Source organism: Myodes glareolus, chromosome 4 (assembly GCF_982192425.1).
Source record: "Myodes glareolus chromosome 4, mMyoGla1.1, whole genome shotgun sequence".
In the NCBI taxonomy this organism is placed as follows: Eukaryota; Metazoa; Chordata; class Mammalia; order Rodentia; family Cricetidae; genus Myodes; species Myodes glareolus.
The window spans coordinates 3118365-3136533 of record NC_142029.1 but is presented as its reverse complement, the minus strand read 5'-3'; the positions used below and the strand labels follow the sequence as shown (position 1 = coordinate 3136533).

Below are 18169 nucleotides of genomic sequence, written 5' to 3'. Positions count from 1 at the left end.
AACCCAGCATGCACAGACAAATCCCTGTCTTGAGCTCATCAACCAAAGACCTTGGGAAAGGACACAGGAAGCAGTGCACAGTAGGTCAACAGTCATCAAAACAGCACACAGTAGGTCAACAGCCATCAAAACAGCACACAGTAAGTCAGCATCCATCAAAAAAACACACAGTAGATCAACATCCATCAAAGTATGCAGTAGGTCGACAGCTATCAAAGCAGTGCACAGTAGGTCAGCATCCATCAAAAGAGCGCACAGTAGGTCAACATCCATCACAGCAGCACACAGTAGGTCAACATCCATCAAAGCAGCACACAGTAGATCGACAGCCATCAGGGGTCCCACCCACCGTTTCCCTATCATGTCTTCTGTTCTGGCCCAGTTCAGTCCCCGCCACCTCCCCAGCTCCGGGTGCAGGCCTTGAAGAGGCAGCTGCTGTGGGAAGGCTGCCTGCCTGGCGAGGTGGAAGGCAGCCATTCACAGTTGGCTGGTCCTCCTCTGGTGGAGACTGTGAAAGTCCATGGTGGCTTAAAAGCTCCCTGCTATTGCAGCCAAACAGCAGTCTCCTTCAGAACCACATCTCGCTTATTTGTGGGGAAATGTTCATATAGAGCTAATTTCTACACGCATGTCCCATATGGAATTATCTAGAATGTTCTACCGTAAAAGGGCACCGACAGACCAAAGCAACCACTCCATCAATGTCCAGCTCAGTCACTGGGGTTGCTGGGTTTCCTTACAGAGCAGGGCTGAGGGTGAAGGGAAGCAGCACACGCCAGCACGGATGGCATGTTCCCTGAGCTGCACAGATGGAGTTCCGTCACCTTCCACCTTCTCCATGCTCTAGAGCAGAGGCTCTTGACCTTCCTAACGCTGCGAACTTTAACACAGTTCAATGTGCTGTGGTGGCCCCAGCCACAAGTTTGCTACTACTTCATAACTGTAATCTTGCTACTGTTATGAACCATAATGTAACATCTGATATGTGACCCCTGTGAACGTCATTCCACCCCCAGGTTGAGAACACTCTAGAACACTCTAGAGCCTCCTCAGGCAGCATGACCACACGCACCTGAGGCAGAACTGGATCCAGCCTGGAGGGGCTGATGGCCGCCCCGCCTGGGAGGGAACGTCAAAGTCATCACAGCTGCTCTGATGAGGATGGCAATGTCTCTCCCTCAGCACAGGCAAACCGTGGCCTGGTGCCATTACGAGATGTACCAGGCCATGCCATGCCCTCCAGGTCCCTTCTTTAGGGACCCTTGCAATGAGTGAGGACACAGCCCCTCTGGGCCTCTCTCCATGCCCACTTTACCCAAAGGCAAGAAGTTCTGGTCTATGCAGTCCTGGATACAGCTGGAACTGAGTCCCTCAGATTCAGGCAGTTTGTAAAAGCTAATTGATAAGCCCAGCGTGATGGAGACTACTCGGGCATACCTGGAAAATACTGAAAAGAATACTGACCTCCAGAAGGAAGCAAAGCTTTCCTTCACTGTGCTGGATTAGAAAGACAGCTCAGAGGGGCAAGTGTGCGCTGAGCAAGCGTGAGGACCTGAGTTCAAGCCCAACACCTGCACCAAAGCAGGACAGACGGTAGCAGGGCGCAGCAGCAGCAGCACACGCCAATCCCACAGCAATGGCGCCTAGTTTGCCTCCCGTTGCTGTGGTAAACACCACAATGAGAAACAAGTGTACAAGGAACAGTCCGTCATTGAGGGAACTCTACAGGAGCTGGAGGAAGACCATGGAGGTACAGCGCTTACTGGCTTGCTCCTTCCAGCTCGCTCCTTCCGGCTCGCTCCTTCTGGCTTGCTCCCCGTGGCCACTTACCCAACAGGCCCACTTCCCCAGGGATGGCGCCACCCACAGTGGGCTGAGTCCACCTACAGCACAGCAATTAAGGAAATGCCTCACAGATGTGCTCACATGCCAGCCCATTCTAGGCAATTTGCCAGCTGAAAGTCCCTCTCCCTACGTGAAGCCAGATCGTGCCAGGCTGACACCTGGAGCTGATTATGTAAGACTGGAAGGCAGAGGCAGGAAAATCCAGATGTTCACTGACAGTCAGCAGGTTCTGGGCTCCAAAACAGACCCTGCTGCAGGATGAAGTGAAGAAATGGAGAAAGAGACCCACAGTCAACCTCCAGCATCCACTGGGCCAGGACAGGCAGGTGCGCTGGCAGGCATGTGTACACTTGCACACGCTGCTCTGTGATGGCCATGTGTGACGTTCTTCCGCGTGAGCGCTGCACACTTCAGGGGTGTTTAGGAAACCTTCGGGAACCAAGCTGAAAGCAAACATTTCCAAACGTTTCATACGCCAGCCTTCACTTCCCGTTTCAGGGCTGGAATGTGTGACGAAAGTCGGAAGACAGTTCTCAATGATTTCTGGAAGATCAGCTCACAGAAACGACGTCTGACGGCCGCTCTCATGCCCAGCTCATGTCACATCAAAGACAAGCTGCACAGATGACAGAAGCAGGCCGTGCGGTGGACAGTGACCCACTGCTTCCCAGGGCCACATCGATGCCACCCACACCGAGTGCAAGCCGATGCAAACAGGTACAGTGAGAAGTCACCAAGGTACCAGGAGCAGCCAGGATGCAGACTTGGAAAGTGCCTCACCAGGAAGAGCCTGGACACCACCTGTGCACTTGGATAACTTTCAGAAGCCAGGCCTCTCCTCAGGGTGTGGATCTGGGCCTCCAGCTCTCACTAAGCTCGGCGATGAGCACTTTAACTCACTTTAACCACTGAGCCACCTCGCCAGCCTCAAAATACAACGTTTGCCATTTTGTTTGTTTAAATTCCCTCCCGACAACCAAAGACAGACAAATGTGAAAGCTGTTTTCATAATAAACCAGGCAGGTTGTTTCCCACAGACAACTGTATGGAGGCAACCGTAGTGAAGACCAATAAAGAGCAGACCGTTCCTGAAGAAGAGAGGAGGCCCTTCCCCAGAGGGGCCTCCAGCCTTGTCTCTGAGCCCATGTCACACCCCCTTCCTGAAAGAGGCGCAAATATTTAATTCCTGAACATCCAGAGAGAGCCGAAGTTAGTAAGCACAGTATTCTCAGCCCCTACCGTCACCCATGTCCTTCAAATGCTTAACTTGATGTCTATCGTGTGCTTATGTGGGCTTTTCTTTACCCTATTAGGGGCTGTCTCTGAACAAAATACATTATCAGGAGAGAATGTATTTTCCCCAAATGTCAAATTTTATTACAGTCAACAGATAAAAATATAAAAAGGTCACTTCCCTACAAACAAATGCCATTTAGACTTTTAATTCCTGCCTTCCAGCAGCCCACCCCACAGCCAGCAGTCGAGGCAGCACCGTTAGCCTGATAGGAGTCCCGCTACTCACAAGAATTGTCCCATAGCTGAAGAGAAATTCTTCTGTCACGACTTGAGGCCGGAACACCTGTGGGGCGAGAGTTCCCTGGATGAGATCCTGAGAGCCGCGAGCAAAGACGGACAGTCAGAAGAGTCATCTCAGGAGATGTGGCTCCCCTCCAGGGGATGAGGATGGGGTACCTGAGACATGACCAGATGGAGCACCACGGGCATCATGGGGAGACACATCTTCAGCTGCTTCCCCTGGACCGTTGATGGGTGCTTTCGGCCGGACACATTGGCCAGGGCATTGATAATGTCACCTGTGCAGCACATCAGGGAAGGCAAGAAGGTGAGAGGGCACAGAGGTGCAGGGGCAGATGATCCTCCTGCCTCCACCGCCCAGGTGTGGGAGCTCCAGGCAAGTGCTGAGGTTTTCGGTGTGTGCCACCATATCTGATTCTATGCAGTGCTGGGAACCACACCCAGGGCTTTTCGTGCATCCCAGGCAAGAACTCTACCAGTCAGGCCACATCCCCAGCAAGCCACACACTGTTACTATAACACACTTGCAGCCTCTGGGGACAAAGTGTAACAATCTGCATAGCCACTATCAATTGACCTCTAACCTAGAAATTAAAGAGAATTTATAGTTATGATACAGTAATAGTATTAGGAATTTATTTGTATTATTCAAATTGACTATTATTGCTTATTGTTTTAGAAAACTAAAAGTATAAGTAAACAGATTATAAAATACAACTTGAAAAAGAAAGCAGAGGGGGCTGGAGAGATGGCTCAGAGGTTAAGAGCATTGCCTGCTCTTCCAAAGGTTCTGAGTTCAATTCCCAGCAACCATATGGTGGCTCACAGTCATCTGTAATGAGAACTGGTGACCTCTTCTGGACTGAAGAAAGAATACTGTATACATAATAAGCAAATAAATAAATATTTTTAAAAAAGAAAAGAAAAAGAAAGCAGAAAGAAAAAACAAATAGAATGGGAAAAGAGGAAGCAGTATTTTTTTTTCAAGACCAGGTTTCTCAGTAGCCTTAGCTGTCCTGGAATTTTCTCTGTAGACAAGGTTGGCCTTGAACTCACAGAAATCTGCCTGCCCCTGACTTCAAAGTGCTGGGGTTAAGGGCATGCACCACCACTGCCAAGGATGGGGAAAAGAGGTCAATGTCCAAAACTTTTAATTTTATTTTTATTTTAGTGTATGCGTGTGTGTGTGTGTGTTAGTCAAGGTTTCTATTGCCATAAAGAGACACCATGACCACAGCAATTCTTATCTTATAAAGAAAAACATTTAACTGGGCTGGCTTACACTTTCAGAGGGTCAGTCCATTATCAGCATGGTGCAGCATGGTGGCGTGCAGGCAGACATGGTGCTGGAGCAGGTGCTAAGAGTCCTTACATCTTGACTCACAGGTAACAGGAAGTGGTCCATGACACTGGGCAGGATCTTGGGCATATAGGAGACCTCAAAGGTGCCTCCTCCACAGGACATGCTTCCTCAAACAAGGCCACACCTCCTAATAGTACCACTCCTTTTGGGAGCCATTTTCTTTCAAACCACCAGTGTGTGTGTGTGTGTGTGTGTGTGTGCGCACACACACACACATGAGTGAAGGTACCCAGAAGAGGGCATCAGATCCCCTCAAACTGGAGTACAAACAGTTGTGAGCCACCATGTGGGTGCTGGGAATTGAACCCGGGTCCTCTGGAAAAGCAGTCAGTGCTGTTAACTGCTAAGCCACCGTGCCAGGCTCCATTTCCAACATTACTGGCTCACTAGGTGGAAAATGCGTGCTAATGAATCACTAAGAAAGAGTTACTGGCAGATAGGACGACATCGCCATTGCTTTCACATCCGTAGCTCTGCATCTTCACTAAAATGGCTTGAATCAAATTTAATGAGCTAAACACTTCCGGGCTAGAGCTACACCTTCTGGGAACACATGGGAGAGGAGCTGAAGCAGCACTGAGCCCTGCTCATGTGACTTTAATGTCCAAAAATAACAGGAAGGCCTTTCCTTAAGTGCAATCAGCATCCTCTGCAGGTCACCCCTAAACGTGCTCATAGTAAAGAGATTTCTTCAAACCACTGATACCATCAAAACCTGTGACACCAAACTCTAAACCTATATACGTTTCTGGCGGTGGCACTGTACATCTGAATCTTAGCCTTGGAGGATGAAGGAAGGAAGATCAGGAGTTCAAAACCAGCCTCTGCTACATAGTGCATTCAATTCCAACCCAAACTTTATCTCAACAAAATGGAATAAAACACAAACAATAACAAAAAGCACATACTAGTGTGGTGGTGCGCACCTTTAATCCCACCACTCAAGAGGCAGAGGCAGGCCATGTCTCAAACAACGATAACCACGAAAAACCAACCAATGAAACCAAATGAATTATACATTTTAAAAGTTCTTTTAATAAATAAATATATTTATGGCTCTAATTTCATGGGAAATTATTTAAGATGTGGGCAGGTTTCTCAACTTTTCAGGATGAACCACATCCTGATTTCCATTTCTTTCTTAAACTGTCATTTGGTGGTTTGAAGAAAATGGCCCCATAAACTAATAGGCAGTGGCACTATCATGAGGTGTGACCTCTGTCGGATGAAGTGAGTCACTGGGGGCAGGCTTTGAGATCTCAGATGCTCCAGCCAGGCCCACTGTGGCGCTCTTTTCCTGCTATCTGCAGACCAGAGATAAACCTCTCCCCTACCTCTCCAGCACCATGTCGGCATGCACCCCAATAAGTTCCCTGTCATAGTAAATATGGAGCCAATTAAATGCTTTCTATATAGGGGTTGCTGAGCTCATGGTATTTCCTCATAGTCATACAAACCATGACTAAGACAGCTATCTACCTCATAGAAACCCTAAGACAGTTATCTACCTCATAGAAACCCTAAGACAGCTATCTACCTCATAGAAACCCTAAGACAGCCATCTACCTCATAGAAACCCTAAGACAGCCATCTACCTCATAGAAACCATGGCTAAGACAGCCATCTACCTCACAGAAACCATGACTAAGACAGTCATCTACCTCATAGAAACCATGGCTAAGACAGCCATCTACCTCATAGAAACCATGACTAAGACAGCCATCTACCTCATAGAAACCATGACTAAGACAGCCATCTACCTCTTAGAAACCATGACTAAGACAGTCATCTACCTCATAGAAACCATGGCTAAGACAGCCATCTACCTCATAGAAACCATGACTAAGACAGCCATCTACCTCACAGAAACCCTAAGACAGCCATCTACCTCATAGAAACCCTAAGACAGCCATCTACCTCATAGAAACCCTTACTAAGTCATCAACCTCATAGAAACCATGACTAAGACAGCCATTTACCTCATAGAAATCATGACTAAGACAGCCATCTACCTCATAGAAACCCTAAGACAGCCATCTACCTCATAGAAACCCTAAGACAGCCATCTACCTCATAGAAACCATGACTAAGACAGCCATCTACCTCATAGAAACCCTGAAAAAGACAGCCATCTACCTCATAGAAACCATGACTTAGACAGCCGGCTATCTTATAGAAATCCTGACTAAGACAGTCATCTACCTCAGTTAACACCCAAATGTAACATCTCAATCCTGTGACCGATACAAAGTAACTATAGACCAAACAAGGCCAAAGAAGTCTTAAAGCCACACATTGTAGAGAAATGTCTCCCCACTGCCCTGCAGCAACAGATACACAGAGACTCAGAGACTGTGGTGGCAGGCACAGGACCTGTACAAGTCCCAGCCAGACAAAAGCCCAGCACAGGTGACAAGAAAACTGATGTCCGGCCACCATTGGATGGCTGCTGGGAGCCAGAATGTCAGTCATGATTTGTTTTGTTTTGTTTTATTGATATCTCATGGTAGGCGGATCACACTGCAGAGCAGACCCAACCCCGAGACTAGGTGGGCAACACAAACTGGGGAAGAAACCAGAGGAGGAGGAAAGGAAGACAAAGAAGATGACAATCTCGTCACTACTGGGTGGGAAGGGATGGGAAGGCTGAGAGAGTGGGAAGGGGAGGAGCTAAAGGGGCGAATATGTTTACAAACCATATAAAATCCCAAAAAATTAATTTTTAAGATAAGTTTTGAAATAGAAGAGAAGCAAGAATGAAGAAGCCAGAAGCCACGCGCAGAAAAGTAAACAGCTATGTGCCCGGAGCAGGTGGTCATCGTTTACCTAGGATCCGCGGCGGCTCCTGTACCATGTGCTGGATGAGGAGATCCAGGCACCTGGCCAGGTACTCGCTCCCACCCTGCAGCTCCTTGCCTGGGGAGGTCTTTCTGCTGTCTCTCTCGATGTACATCACCAGCCTGCAAAAAGCACCGGAAAAAGATTATTGCTCATGGTAAGATAGATACAGTGTCTGTCTTAAATGCCACTGAGGTGAGAGTTTCCACAGGGGCAGTCCTAGCCATGCCCATGATAAGATAGATACAGTGTCTGTCTTAAATGCCATGCCACCAAGGCGAATGTCTCCAGAGGTGCAGCCCTAGCCATGCTGACCGTCACAGCACTGCACAGCCAGGCACAGTCAGCTGCACTCTACCAACCCAGACATTGATGCAGAAGCCAGCCTACACTAACGGTCTCTGCCCGGGTTGTAAACAACACCCTGATTTCGTTTGTCTTTACCCAATGGAAAGATGCATTCTCCAGTGATAGATGGCAACCAACCAAGACATTTGCACACAAAGAGCTCTCGGTGTTCCAGGATCAGTGGAGAACCTTGGATATCACTCCTTTTGTTGGTCATTAATATTAAACTTGGTTGGAAGTCCTGGCCATTCAAATGAACTCTAGTTCTTTTGGGGAACTATGGACACAGACCCAAAGAAACGGGGACAGCAACAGTTACATTAGCACACCTCTCTGCCCATTAGTTTAAGACGTCTGCTGTGCTTGCATGTGTGTGCATGTGTGTGTGTGTGTGTGTGCGCGCGCATGCATGCGCGCGCACACACACGTGAGAGAGATGTGCTATGAGCTGTCCTGATCACTCATGAAGCCAGCATCTTCTCATGTGTGAACTGGACATCTAGGGATGACACGTGTGTGAAGAGACACATGTGAAGGGTTCACTAAGTCTTATTTTTCTCCTGGATTCTCTTGTCCTTTAGGTTAGAAACTCTGGGGGATTATTTGTGTAACAAGTGTCTTCCCCTGATCTATGGCTTGATTTGGATTCTTTTGTTTGTTTTTAAATTTCTGACTCTAACGGAAGTCCCTAACTTTAAGTTAATATATACCAGTGTTTCCTTATGATGGAGCCTGTGCAGACTGTTAGAACCGTGAACTGCGCCCACAGTTGCCAGGTCTGTTTTGCTGTCACCTTTTCACAAGCAAATGTACCACACGCCTACCTGGTGTAACTTAAGGAGAGGTTTGTCATCCACTGACATTTACATAAGGCAATGCCAACTGTAGTTGCCTGAGAATCAGAAAAGTAAAATGGCCACCCTGGTCAGCCTTATAGACCAGGCAGTGGTGACACACACCTTTAATCCCAGTAGCCACACCAGTTGCCATAGAAATCAGGCAATAGTGGTGCACGCCTTTAATCCCAGTCCTAGAGAGGATAATAAACAGGAAGAAAACAGCCCTTAGACACAGTCTCATTCTGAGATTCCTGGAGGCAGGATTGCTATTTCAGACTGTGGTCAAGGTAAGAGCCAGTGGCTGGCTGCTTTGCTTTTCTGACCCTCAGGTAAGTTTTATTTATTAAAATACAAGTGAAATTCCACTACTTCAACCTCTTCCCAAGCCCCCACCCCAGGCTCCTCAGGGTTCATATTTTCTATCTGACTCCAAATACCAGTCCCAGAGGACTCCAGTCTCCGTGCACTGAATGTGGTCTCTGCACACGCACTGTAGAGTGCACTGAGTGTGATCTCTGCACACACACTGTAGAGTGCACTGAGTGTGGTCTCTGCACACACACTGTAGAGTGCACTGAGTATGGTCTCTGCACATGCACTGTAGAGTGCACAATGTACTGAGTGTGGTCTCTGCATACACACTGAAGAGTGCACTGTGCAGCTGCAGTCGGACTTCTCCAGATGACAGTAACATTTGCCTCTGGAATATAAGAACACCTGGGCCACTTTCACCCAGACTGGAATAAAGACTGGAAGAATGCCAGGGTGAGTTCTTCCCCCTGCCCTGGGAAATTCCCTAAATCCAGAGCTCTCCCAGATGTAAGCAGGATGCAAAGGGGGTTCTTAAGTTTCAGGAATCAGAGAATTAAAAGAAAACTGTCCCCCAAATCCACAACATATACAAAAGTACATTCCTACTTGTCTTTAAAGATTCAAATTTTCTCTAAAATCTAATTACTTAGCACAGAATGTAATGATGTGTTATTTAATTGCCAAAGTCTAAAATATCTTTCCTTAAGTTGAGGTTTAGTTGCCCTTTGGAACTCTACTACAGAGTGAGCCCATAAGAAGACAGCCATCTGCTCGCTCAGAACCAGTGTGGCCCAGCACCAGCGAGCCCTCGGTGAGGCCGACAAACACTGTCACCAGGTGCTCACAGGCCCAGGTGCTCACAGGCTACCAACTACCGACAAGGGGACATCCACCCCGCACTCAGCGAACTCACTTTGGATAAGAAGGATAAAACATGGAGACCTTTGCATGAGGAGACCATGAACATTTTAGACTGTTCTCCAACATGGCAAATTGTATTTCTTAGCATTCTACAGAGACCAAGTTAAAAAGATTGACACTCAGTAATAATCCAAATAAACTGCCAAAGAACAAGACCCATTCTTCCCTCCAACTCCCTCCATGGTGGAGCCTCTTCCCATGGCGTTCCCATTCCCTTATCTTCCAGTCTTCAGTTACCTCACTCGGTGCTGAGCCTCATCCCCGCCACCCAGCACCCTCTTCACCCTTCCCTCTGTGTTCTCTGTCCTGACACACACCCATGTTCCAGGGCTGAGCTCACCAAGTCCTGGTCTCTGGTGCTCATGGAGCCGAGCACAAGGCTGGTGTCAGTGTATTCGGCAACAGACGCTGAAGCCCATGTGGGGGCTCACGCCTGTGACCATGTGGGGGTCCGACCATGTGGGGGCTCACGCCCAAGACCAAATGCTTGGGAGGACAAGTAGAAGAGCCGGGTGTTCAAGGCCATCCTCCACGCATAGTGAGTTTGGGGCTAATCTGGACTATCTGAGTCCCTGTCTCAAACAGGAAAAATGTCTAATAAAATGCATACCAATAGCGTCTCCTACATGCTTGCTCGGTACTTTCTATTTTGGATAATCTTCATTGAGAGTTTGGATGTAGAATGACCTGGGAGACAGACCTCTGTGCCTGTCTGTAAGGATGCAGAGAGGATACACAAAGGGAGAAGACCCCCTGGAATATGAGAGGCAAAAGTTGGGGTTCTGAGCAGAATAAAAAAGGAAAAGAGGAGGAGCCAAATGTGCATGGCAGATGAGCACCGGCAGATTGCATGGCAGATGTGCACCGGCAGATGTGCATGGCAGATGTGCACCGGCAGATGTGCATGGCAGATGTGCACCGGCAGATGTGCATGGCAGATGTGCATGGCAGACGAGCACCAGCAGATGTGCACCGGCACATGTGCACCGACCCTCCCTGCTCTCTTCTTCCTGAGCAGCTAAGATGTGAAGTGGCCCAGGTCCACACTCCTGCCATCCGTGCACCCCCTATGATGGACTGTAGCACTTGTTTCTCCCCATTCAGGAATAATTTGCATTAATATTTATAATATTAATATAAATGAATATTAGTTTATTATTATTAATTAATATTAAAGGATGTGCCTTCCCTCTCTCCCCCACCCCTCCCAGGATTCCTGGCAAACTCCTTCCTCAATTCAACACCTTCATTTCTCATCAAAGTTTTGACTCAGCTGTGGTGTCCAGGTGATAAATGGACTTTTGGCCTAAATCCAAATGACAGCAACCCCAGCGTATCTACGAGCCTACTCTGGTTGTTCCTTTTCTTCCTAAATCTGTAACTGGAAGAGTCGTACTTAGCAACTGTCAGAACCCACATGCTGACTTACGAGCCTAGAAGGTTCCCTGGGGCCTCCACTGGAGCATGGCTCCTGAGCGTCTGCAGTAAGGGCCCAGGAACACGCCAGCACAGTGGGCTGCAGCGTGGATCTTTGGCTTTTAGAGCAAAGCCAAGCTCTCACTGGTAAATTAGGAGCATCTCGCAGACACGGAACATCAGTGCTGGCACCAGTGCATCGTGCAATCCAAGCTGCCTGCTGTTATCTAGCAGGCTGGGCAACAGCAGTAAACCGCCATCAACAGGGCAGAGGTCAGCCTGGCTAAGTCCAGAACACCCGCCCCCTACGTGGAGGAGAGTCAGAACTTCCACTCTGTATAAGGCCAATCCTAACCCTGAGTGGGAACATCCACCCTGTGTGGAGGAGAGTCAGAACTTTCACTCTGTGCAAGGCCAGTCCTAACCCTGAGTGGAGAACACCCACCCCCTACGAGGAGGAGAGTCAGAACTTCCACTCTGTGCAAGGCTGATCCTAACCCTGAGAGGAAAACACCCGCCCTGCATGGAGGAGAGACAGACCCTGAGTGGGGATCACAATAGTTGACTAGCAGAGAAGAGCAGGCTCTGTGTGTTGAATGAGTGAACACACATACCACAGACATACTCAGACATGACCCTTGGGGGACACCGTCCAGAGAGTGGGACTTCAAGCCACAGCTGGCTGCATCCTGCCTTTCAGTTTAGCATGGCTGAAGTGTAGGTCTTTGTTGCCCAGGAGCACTAGGCAAGAGTTCAGTGGACAGAAACTCGGTGCTTAAGACAGGTGACAGAAAGCTCCAAGGAAGAGAACCAGAGAGACGGCTCAGCGGGCAAAGCACATGCTGTGGAAGCAAGAAGACCATACTCGTATCCCACAGAGAGGCCGAGTGGGCACAGTGACCAGCCTCAGAAGGCCAAGACGGGAACCCCAAGTGGGCACAGTGACCTGCCTCAAAAGGCCAGGACGGGAACCCCAAGTGGGCACAGTGACCAGCCTCAGAAGGCCAAGACAGGAACCCTAGAGCAAGCTAGTCCCAAAGACTAGTCCAACCAAATGAGCTCTGGGTTTCATTGAGACAGGTTAGCTCAAAGAATAAGGTGGAAGAGACTGAGATAATTCCCAACATCAGCCTTGGGCCTACACACACACACACACACATGCACACATTGCATAGCACACACATATACACACGCACGCACACACATGCATGCATGTACATGCACATGCGTACACACAACACATACATGCACACATTGTATTGCACACACAGACACATGCACATACATACAAGTACACACCCATGCACATACACCCACACCTACCCGTACTCAAATGCAAACATGCATACACGAGTCATGGTGTAAATGAGACATGTCCCCGCAGGCTGGTGTGTTTGGCTTCTCTGTCTTCACTGAGGGGGCTGTTCAGGGAAATTACAAAATGCTTAGGATATGAAGGCTGGCTGGAGGAAAGTTTACTTCTAGGGGCAGCTTTGAGAGTGCATAGCTTTGCCCCGCTCTCCCTTCCTTCAGTCTGCACACATGGAAGATGCAGCCTCTCGGCTTCCTGCTCCAGCCACATGCCACCATGCCTCCCCAACATTTCAGACTTCCCTTCTGGAACCGCAAGCCAAAACACACTCTTCCACATGTTGTTCTATCACGGCAACAGAAATTACTGACACAATAGGAAAGGAGAGGGAGGTTCTAGGAAAAAGTGAGATAGCGTGTCATTGTTTCCACAGGATGGGCACGCTCACTGACAGAATCCAATCTGCAGGATGCTATCAGCAATCACACAGATAAAATGGCACACTCTGCAAATGTCACCAGAGTCCTTTAGATGCCTCTGAGCTTCTACGGTGGGAAAGATGGGGGCTACTCAGGACCAGTAAAAGAAGAGCCAGTGAAGGGGCTGCAAGAATTTGGTCTGTATTGCTGAGGCTCAAGAGAGAAGCACCTGATGTGGGGTGTCTCTGCATGCTGTGAACATGTTTTACTACCATTGGTTAATAAAGAAGCTGATTTGGTCAGTAGCCAGGCAGAATAGAGCCAGATGGGAAATCCAAACAGAGATACAGGGAGAAAAGGTACGGAGTCAGGGAGATGCCAGCAGCCACTGGAGAAGCAAGATGTGGGGCAACAAGCCACGAGCCTTATGGTAAAATATAGACTAATAGAAATGGGTTAATTTAAGTTGCAAGAGCTAGTTAATAATAAGCCTGAGCTTGTCATTACCCAAACAGTTTGTAATTAATATTAAGCCTCAGAGTGGTTATTTGGGAACTGGCAGTTGGGAGAGAAACAAGCACACATCTGTGCGGTTCACTCGCTGTGCTGGAAATACCCAGTCAGGTTCCAAAGACGCATGCCAAACTGCCCATTCAAAGGTAGCCTCAGAGGGGTAACGTGCCCCCCGTAGCCTCAGCAGGGTAACAAGTGCCCCCCGTAGCCTCAAGAGGGTAACAAGTGCCCCCCGTAGCCTCAGCAGGGTACCAAGTGCCCCCCATAGCCTCAGCAGGGTACCAAGTGCCCCCCATAGCCTCAGCAGGGTAACAACTGCCCCCCTGTAGCCTCAACAAGGTAACAAGTGTCCCCCATCTGCATTTCAGATGTAAAATGGTGACAGTGCTTTTATCACTTAGTGTCGTCTTAATCTTAATCTGCATCTTAGATTATTGTCTTAATTTTTTCATCATTATTGTGCATAGTCACACAAGCCATGGCACACACGTGGAGGCAGGGACAACCTTCAGGAGTTATTCTCTCCATGTACGTTTGCAAGTTCTCCAGATTCATATAGCAAGCATCACACACTGAATCTCTCCAACCATTTCATCAGTTATTAATGATGCAAAATATCTATCCCTGTCATTAGAAATCTCTTCAAAGCAGAGAGATTATTATGTATGATACAAAAGTCTTAGATGTTTTGTAAGCATATAAGGTTTACCTATGATTTGATTTTACTTATTCTATGTGCATAGGTGTTGTGCCTTCATGCATGAGAACCATTTGTGCACAGCGCTCACAGAAGCCCAAAGAGAAGAACATCACAGTCCCTGGAGCTGCAGCTACAGGTATTGTGAGCCACCATGTGGGTGCTGGGACCTGAACCAGTGTCCTCTTCAGGAGCACCCGGTACTTGTGGGAGCTGGGACCTGAACCCAGGTCCTCTGCAGAGAACACAGAGCTTGTGGGTGCTAGGACCCGAACCTAGGTCCTCTGCAGAGAACCCAGAGCTTGTGGGTGCTAGGACCCGAACCCGGGTCCTCTGCAGAGAACCCAGAGCTTGTGGGTGCTAGGACCCAAACCTGAGTCTTCTGCAGAGAGCCCAGTGCTTGTGGGAGGTGGGACCTGAACCCAGGTCCTCTGCAGAGTGCCCAGTGCTTGTGGGAGATGGGACCTGAACCCGGGTCTTCTGCAGAGTGCCCAGTGCTTGTGGGAGGTGGGACCTGAACCCGGGTCCTCTGCAGAGAACCCAGAGCTTGTGGGAGGTGGGACCTGAACCCGGGTCCTCTGTAGAGTGCCCAGTGCTTGTGGGAGGTGGAACCTGAACCCAGGTCCTCTGCAGAGAACCCAGAGCTTGAGGGTGCTAGGACCCAAACCCGGATCTTCTGCAGAGGGCCCAGTGTGTTACCGATGATTTTTAGGGATAGAGAGTTTCTAGATTATACAGAACCAACTGAGCATTTGCTCCTGGCTTTTTTTTTTCTCCTCTGGATTTAAACATACTTTCTTCCAGCTGTTTATGGTTTCTTTGGGGCAGATAATTCTTTAATCCATCTGGAATTAACTTTTGTATAAGCAAAGAAAATAAATTTTCCCACACAGTTAACCAATTATCCAGAGTAAATATTTCCTTAAGAAACCTTTCTTTTAAGATCAAAGCAGGTGGTTTTTTCTTTTATTTCACTGATTTCCATATTAACAGAGATGCCAAGAGGGGAGGGGAGAGAACCCCTCTAGAAAGCCTGGCCCCTCTGGAGGCTCTCACACCCAGCTCACAGCAGGCCTTGTCACACTCAATCTGAGACAGAGCCGTCTGAAGAAATGGCTGGACATTTGGGGGCTGTCATCTCATCGCTGTCTGGTGCTGACGGCCCAGCTCCACGGTGGATGGATGGGAGAGCTGACATGGCAGAAAACATGCTGAAATATAGACCATCAAGGGACAGTGGTGATGACAGGAAACAGGGGAATATCCACCAAGTACCGTGAAGGTTACAGCAGGCTGAGGGTGGGAAGCGTCCGTCAGCAGCAGACAGGTGGAGGATGACACACCGCCACTCAGCTGGTACTGCAGCGGCGGGGACCAGGAAAGGGGACCCTGCCCCCACAAACTCACCACAGAGGTTTTAACAGTTCAGTGTGTGTCCTGGGCAACCCTTACACACACAACAACACAGCCCTGGGCTGCAGGGCAACAGAGGCAGACACCAGCCCTCTCCACCTCAACGCTCTCTGAGAACCATTTATACTCTCAAGTCAAATTCCTAAGCCTAGAAAAAAAGTCAGTTTTGCTGTCCTGAGGAAAAAAGTCAGTTTTGCTGCCCTGAGGACCCCACCCCTTCCAGCTTTTTATCATGTGTGTTTTATGTGTCTGTGTGGGTACAGATGCACACATGGCTCAGCACACGTGTGGAGGTCAGAGGACAACTTGCAGGAATCTATTCTCCCCTTCCACCATGTGGGCCCCAGGGACTGAACTCAGGTCATCAGGCTTAGGTGGCCAGTGCCTTTGCCTGCTGCGCCCACTCAAAAGCCCTCCTCTTAGTTCCTTATGACTGCGGACACCAGTTCCCAGCATTGCTAATGCTGTTCCCCTACCCAGCTGGGGTTCGTTTTTTAATTACAGGAGCAACACAGCTCACTGTCTTAGAGACTTTTCTCATCTCAGCACCTGGTTGAAGGCAGAGTTCATGGGGCAGGAGCCGCAGCCAGCCCTCCTCCCCTCATGGAGACGGGAAACTGGACCAGAAGCAGGGGAAGGATGGAACTTCAGGGGCCACCCTAGGGGTTCCACCTATGACAGCCTTCCCACTAACCCCACCACCTGGACCCAGTATGTAGAGCCATGAGCCACTGGGGTCCCTTCACACTCAGACCAGTGAGGGAGGTGACACCTCTGTCCCACCTGCCTCAGGGAATCAGTTTGGCCTCATTCTTCAGTTCCCATTTTTTGAAGGTGCTGTGGGACAATGGTCTGTACCCTGTCACTTGTGTTTTAAATAAACGCTGATTGGCCAGTAGCTAGGCAGGAAGAAGAGGCGGGGCAACGAGAAATCTGGGAAGAGGGAAGTTTGAGTCTGCAGTCATCACCCAGACAGAGAGGAAGCAAGATGTGACTGCCTCACCAAAAAAGGTACCAAGCCACGTGGCTAACACAGACAAGAATTATGGGCTAATATAAGTTATAAGAGTTAATAAGAAGCCCGAGCTAATAGGCCAATCAGTTTATAATTAATGTAAACCTCTGTGTGTTTCTTTGGGACTAAACGGCTGCAGGACTGGGCAGGACAGAAACCTCTATCAACATGAAGGATTTTATGCAGACACATGAAAATAGATATATACAGCCACTGAGTGTTCTTCTTTTACCAAAACATGTTCACAATGAACACAGAGTCAGTCTTTCCCTTCCTCCTTTATGGACACCTAAGGAGCAACCCCAGGTCAATGCCTGACTACTCCCAGGACCCCACGCCATTAGCCCTGGCAGTAACAACACCACTGGACACCCTGGGGCGTGGACCCTCAACCACTCACATTCATAGTGCCCGAATATCAAATGTAAAACCAAGGTGATGGAGCATTTACTGTCAGAGACATTTTCCAGCTGCAGTAACTAGAATTTCAACAAGCAATCATCAAGAGTGATTTGTAATTCCCTCTTCTGTTGATATAGAGCAGCCTCTCTCTTCTGAGTTCTCTATCACAGCCAAGAACCACTGGACATAGCAGTAATATCAATTTTAAAAAATTGAAACAAGTCCAATTAGACTCCAAAGAGTAAACAGGAGGCGGGCTGCCTGAAGAACGGGGGTGGGGAAGACGGGGACATGAGAGGAACAGGGCAGCCATGCGTCGCCTTCATTTCCTTAGCTCCTCAGTTCCCCAAGCCTCCATCCCAGAACAGTCGCAATGAGTCTTCCTGCACCCCAGGTAAAAAGATCGCTAGCAGATCAAATGGAAGCCACACAGGACCTCTCCCTCTCCTGCACAGTTTTAGTGGCAATAGGAGTTGGCCTCTCACTGCAGTACCTGCCCCAAGTCCCCATCTTCCCCCTGAAAGGAGGAAGCTGACAACAGCAGCCCAGTTCTCCGGGACAGAAGGGAGTCATGAGTCATGGGCTGACCCTCCCCTTCCTACCCAGCAAAGCTGGACCACTCCCAAGGCTTCCCGGCAGCAGCAGTACCAGTGCCTGACCAAGAGTTACCTTCCATTCCCAAGACAATGGCCCAATTTCCACAGAAGTGTCAGAGGTCCGGCAAACAGCACCCCCTTCTCTGCACCCCAGTCCTACTAATGCAGAATAAAGAGAGACTTCAATCTCCCGGGGAGCAAAGCATGCAGAACATCTTAAATCCACCCAGAGAAGTGAAGAGCTGGAAACCCTAACACGACCCAGCTGGACGTGAGCAGACAGCAGCACAAGTCCCATGCTGGGAGGATCGAGCAAGCAACAGACACCATTTTAAAAAGCTCCTATATAATGGGGTGAGCAAGCAAAGGCGGCTGCTGCCCATG

At 48.9% G+C, this 18169-nt stretch overlaps 1 protein-coding gene across 5 annotated transcripts in view; it reads right to left on the bottom strand.

The window, feature by feature from the left end:
- The window catches only part of Ulk4 (unc-51 like kinase 4), a 296222-nt gene that overhangs the window by 199473 nt on the left and 78580 nt on the right, over positions 1-18169 (bottom strand). For all 5 annotated transcript variants that reach the window (XM_087905136.1, XM_087905134.1, XM_087905135.1 and 2 more), the window contains 3 exons: positions 7571-7704; positions 3538-3659; positions 3368-3424 (listed from right to left, as the gene is read on the bottom strand). In XM_087905136.1, coding sequence (XP_087761262.1) covers positions 3368-3424; positions 3538-3659; positions 7571-7704 — 313 coding nt within the window. The remainder of the gene's footprint in view (positions 1-3367; positions 3425-3537; positions 3660-7570; positions 7705-18169) is intronic.